Source organism: Geospiza fortis, unplaced genomic scaffold, assembly GCF_000277835.1.
Source record: "Geospiza fortis unplaced genomic scaffold, GeoFor_1.0 scaffold130, whole genome shotgun sequence".
In the NCBI taxonomy this organism is placed as follows: domain Eukaryota; kingdom Metazoa; phylum Chordata; class Aves; order Passeriformes; family Thraupidae; genus Geospiza; species Geospiza fortis.
The window spans coordinates 1396066-1401187 of NW_005054300.1; the positions used below are offsets into that span (position 1 = coordinate 1396066).

Below are 5122 nucleotides of genomic sequence, written 5' to 3' on the forward strand. Positions count from 1 at the left end.
CTCATAGGTACGTATGCGGCGGCTGCTGCTGCTGCTCAAACGGGCTTTTAATTGCGTATTTTTTTAAGTTTATCTTTTGTGTATACCGGTGCAGCCAAGGTCACCTTGAGCACGAGCGGGACGCATTTCGGTTCCAGCATTTGAGGTCTCCAGGCATTTTTTTTGGTATTTATTGGGAGGGTTACATAGTAATTTGCCTGAGGACTAATTTAAATAAAAGGCGGATTGAATGTAAGAGCCAGCAAAGATAAAGGGATGAATTCGGTACTTAGGCTGTGCAAGGATATGCATGGTCTGCATGGTTATACTGGCTCGGACTCCAGCTTGTAGTGGGAGCTCTCTGCGTGCGTATTACGGGATGCGTTTGTGGCAACTTGGGGAGGGCACTAGGAAAAGCAAAAATGTTGGACTAAAGTTTTAGGTCTTGCTGTTGCAGATGTTAGCTTAGCATTCTGGGTGGGAACAATCACTTTCCTGATAGCCCACAGCTTGGCCATGATAGAAGTTTCCTTGCAGTGACAGATGGAAGAGGAGTTTTGCCTCTTTAAAATGCTGGGATTCTTATTTCAGTTGTTCTCAATAGCAAAGCGGTCATTTGTAGTCTTTTATTTGTAGTCTTTTGCAAATACAGTGTACAACAGTAAGTTGTTTTAGTATGTTTGCTGTTCCTTTTTTCTTTGGCCAAGGGAGAATTATTTACATTGCTCGTTATACGAGCTACAGAACTTCCATTTCAAAATAATTAATCAGGTTGAGATTTCCTTACTGCTCTTTAATCCCACAAGACTGAAATGTCACTTGTCAGCAGCATGTTCACATTTAGATGTGTGCTTTTTTATTGAGCACTCCTTCTTCCCAAGGAATTTGCAAACTGGTTTGACTACAGCTAGACCAGACACACAAAATATACTGTGAGATAGGATTAGGTGAGAACATTAATGACAGTTTTTGTAGATCATAGGTGTCCTTGAGAAGCAAATTATGAAAGAGCAAGGTCAGAGTGCAAGAGAATAGTAAACTTATGAAAGTGTCTGACCTGCGTATCCTTATGGCTGCAGGGTTTAAACCATGCAGTAAAGAACAGTGGAAAATTACAAGGGGACTATAGTGACCTGTTATGGGAAGAAGAGCAGGGAGAGAAAAGCGTGCAGGAAGCTGGTTGGTGTGCTGTGTTTTTGGAAGTCAAATGTGCTGGAGTTTTTAGCATATTAAAATCATGCCAATTTCTAGCTGTGAGGAAGTGTCTTTGGAACTGAACTTTTACTGAAGGGTGAAAAAATACCAGTTTGCTAATTTATTGCTAGATGCCTGGCACTGAAATTAGGTGTGTGTTTCTGTGCATGCATATAAATATATGAATATACAGATAAAAAGAATATGTGTATGCACATGTTATTATTTTGCAGTTTGTGATCTTCAGTTCAATTCCTGTGTCATGGATGAAACTGCTTTGTCCCTTGGAACAATAGATGTTTCCTATTTATCCACCTCAGCAGACTGCAGCATCAGTAGATGTAAGCATTCCACTGAAGAGTGGGTAAGTAAAAATTGGGAATGTTACTGGCCCTATTTATCTTATTGTTTCTTCAACTTGAAAGTGGACTTTTTATTGTTATGAAGAATGAAGATAAGGAATTATGTCTCTAATGCATGATAAAATTTGGTTTTAATTTAGCTTGAAAAATGAGGAGGAACCAACAGTTCAATTCTGTGCCAAAGAACAATGTTGGTAGAAAAGAAAAATCCTGCCAAACTCTACTGATAGTCTTACAGTCGTCTGGTGTGATGCTGCTAATCATTTTATAGCAGTAAATGTAGAGAATCCCATTCTGGAGTAGCCAAAGTCAAACAGGAAGCTTGTTTCCCTTCTGGGTGATGTAGTTTAAAGTGTGGAGATGAAAAGGAGCTTGATGCTGAAGTTGCACAGTCATATAGGCATTGAAGCTGGAGCAGGAGTGCAGTCCAGGAGGCAGAAAAAATTGGTGGATATAAATAAGGAGCCTATTAAAAGTTTGTGTCCTCCATTGAGTGAGTCTTGGGATTTGGAGGGGACAAAGGAGACATCAGAGTGCTCTGGGTGGAGCCAGAAGAGCCACATGGGGACTGGAGTGGTGGTAGATGGTTTAGCAGCATAGGTCAAGAGGAAGTAGACATGGAACCAGAGAGGAGGAGCTTCAACTTGATACAGAAGAAGAATTGGAGACATGGTCAGAGTTGAGGGAAAGGGCAGATGTCTTGGCAGCTGGGATTTCTATCTAGCTAGATCTAAGTTCCATGGAACAGCAAGCTGCAGTAATCAGGTGGTCTGTGAGAAAGTGGGGTCAGGGCAGGCAAGTCAGAAAAGATAGAAAAGAGGTTTTGTAAGAAAATGCTGGAGAGGTATGTCAGGGGTTGGAGGCAAGTAGAAGGAAGATGACATTGTTAGAAAGTTGGTTTGTTTTGGAGTTAGCATTAAAGGAGGTGGTAGAGGGGAGATCATGGCAGGCTTAGCATCTTGGTACTTGTTTATTTCAGATGGAAGAGTTAGCCTTGGAGTATTTGCCAGTTTGTGCTGCTTGCTAAATATGATACATGTATAATTTAGTTTTTAAGCATCTTCAGCGTTGCTTTTGACTTTCTGGAATTTTCTCACTGGGCTGAGTATGTGATGATCTGCATTTGTGTCTTCAGTCTTGGTTCTACCCTATTGGTCTGCCACTTAAAAGTTCTGTTTTAAACAACATTTTGGCTTTGGTTTGGTTTGTTTCTGTAACTTCTCATTTAATGCTGGAAGTAACTTTCTTCTCAATAAAATATGTGGTTTAAAAATGGGGACCCAGTTCTCATTATCAGTCAAGCAATAGTTCAGTAGACTTTAATGGAAATAATAATACTTAACTACAATTTTTGCATTATGTCCTAACATAGAGAATGAGTTCTGTGAATGCAGTCACTCTGGATTTTTTTTGTTCTGTAATCTTCAGATAGACAGTGTAACTTTGGAGAAGGCGCAGGAGTTCCTTTTTTGTGTCACTCTGCTTGAAACTGCTGAAAGTGCCTACAGTGTCCATGGAGTTAATATTTTTGGTACATTGAGTCTTCTTGCAGCTTTACAGGGTGATACTCAGTTGAACTTTAAAATACATTGTTCATATTGCAAGCACCTTTACATTATTGAGAATGTAGTGTGCTGTTAATATCTTTCTGTTTTCTCAGCTGGCAGTTTCTTTGGTGCTTCTTAATTACAGTTATCATTCCTTTTAAAATTTTGTATGTCAACCCATACAGTAGTGCTTACATAAGTACAACACTGAGATTTTGCTTTTATTTTTTTAAGTCTTAGAGAAATGTTGGAAAAAGTATACTTTACATAATTGAGGGGTAATTTTTTGTGTGTGTCTGGCAGCTCCTCTTCCTCGAAGCTTTCCCATACACAGCAGAACACATATTTCTGCATATTTACACAGTGATCTTTTGTTCTGCAGGGAGAGTGCAACTCTCGCCCCACTCTGTTCCGATCTGCCACTTTGAGATGGAAGGAGGCTCTGCTGAGCAGGAAAAGGCCGTTTGTGGGACGATGTTGCTATGTATGCACTCCCCAGAGCCGGGTAAGAAGATTATGGGATGGATTATGTTTGACAATAATGCATAGTTGCAGCGTAATGAAGTTGCAGTAGTTTCCTTACTTTCAGAATTAAGGTCACAATGTTTTTACTTCATGAAGTGCTATAGTTTTTCACTGTTGTTTTCATTCTTTTCACTGTGGTTACATTTAATTTGTCATGGAATTAAAGGATGGCACACACCTGGTTTGATGCTTAGTCTCCCACCTCTCAGTGCAGACTTACTCCTTGCACAAAACTCTCCAGCCCCTCAGAATTACTACTAGGAAATGGGATAGCAAAATTATCTGGTGTGTTAGATTAATAATGGGAATTTGGAGCATATAAAAGTGTGAAAGTTTGCTTTTAGGACACTTTAATTTTCTATCCACAGAATAAATACAGTTTGGAAGCTAAGCAGTATGCTTCCTTTCCAACTTGCTTAGTCCTGTACTTGAGAGAACAAGTTAATTTTCTACACCTGGCTGATTTTCTGGACCTGCCTCTCTGCCCAGCCTGGAAACAAGGACTGCCAGTTGTGATATTTGTCTGCTGGGAACAGTGTCAGGATGGTGACTCTAGAGAGGTTGTGCAAGCTGATTTAAAATGTGAACTTTATTGAACGGCATTGGGCAGGCTTTCTGTAAGCTCGAGATGCAAAATGCTGATAAATGACACAATACAGTTTGCAACCAGTTCATCATGTAATTTGGCTATGTGTACACCCTAGGCTTTAGATTGCACTCAGTTACACCTTCATTGGCTGGGCTAGAGGGAAAATTTGCTTCACTCTTTGACCAAAGAAAAGTTATTTCACTCTGTTCCTCTGCCAGAACAGAAAATTGCAGCATTGACATACAAATGTGATATAGAAATATAGAAATCCAAGTGTACTGTGTATGATATGGGCAACAAGACAAACAATTAGATAAACTGAGACTACTTCAAACAGACAAGTCAAGTGTTTTGACTCACAAAAAGGTGTGTGTGAATCCTCAGCTTAGGGCTTTATGCATTTAGTAATTAGCCTGTTAGTAATTAGGCTGTTCCTCTCAAACTGGGAATTATGCTTTAAAAATCTTGTTCTGTATTTTGTGCATTTAGTAAGAGACTAATTAACTGTCCTGAGATCCCAGTTAAGAAAGGAGCATGACCTATTAAGCCTTTTGTTGCTTTCTGCTGTAAGGGAAAATACCATCCTTGCACAGACAGTAACAAAGATAATAATCTCATTAGATTCTAAATACTTTTTTTTGGAGCTGCCTTTTTCATTATTTTTCTTAAGAAAATAAATAAATGAGGCAAATTTCCTTAAGTGTGCTGACCATACTAACAACTTGCCAATGCTGAGAGTGGAAACTCTTGCTTCTCCCTCTCGTTTTCCTTCCTGCTCTCCTGAGGGCTGATCAAGTTCACTAACCAAGCAGAAAACTACCTGCTTTATTAATTTAGTCTGTCTATCTTAGTTTTTTGTCTTGTCTGCATGAAGTTGGGATGTTAAAGGTGTAATGAATGCTAGAGGTGTTCTGAGGGGTGAGACG

The 5122-nt window shown here is 39.5% G+C and overlaps 1 protein-coding gene across 2 annotated transcripts in view; it reads left to right on the forward strand.

Annotated features, from left to right (window-relative positions):
• Positions 1-1408: 1408 nt before the first annotated feature.
• Positions 1409-5122, forward strand: part of GPAM (glycerol-3-phosphate acyltransferase, mitochondrial) — a 28164-nt gene continuing 24450 nt past the window's right edge. For both annotated transcript variants that reach the window (XM_005416375.2, XM_031063297.1), the window contains exons 1-2: positions 1409-1537; positions 3465-3587. In XM_005416375.2, coding sequence (XP_005416432.1) covers positions 1436-1537; positions 3465-3587 — 225 coding nt within the window. In that variant the 5' untranslated portion in view covers positions 1409-1435. The remainder of the gene's footprint in view (positions 1538-3464; positions 3588-5122) is intronic.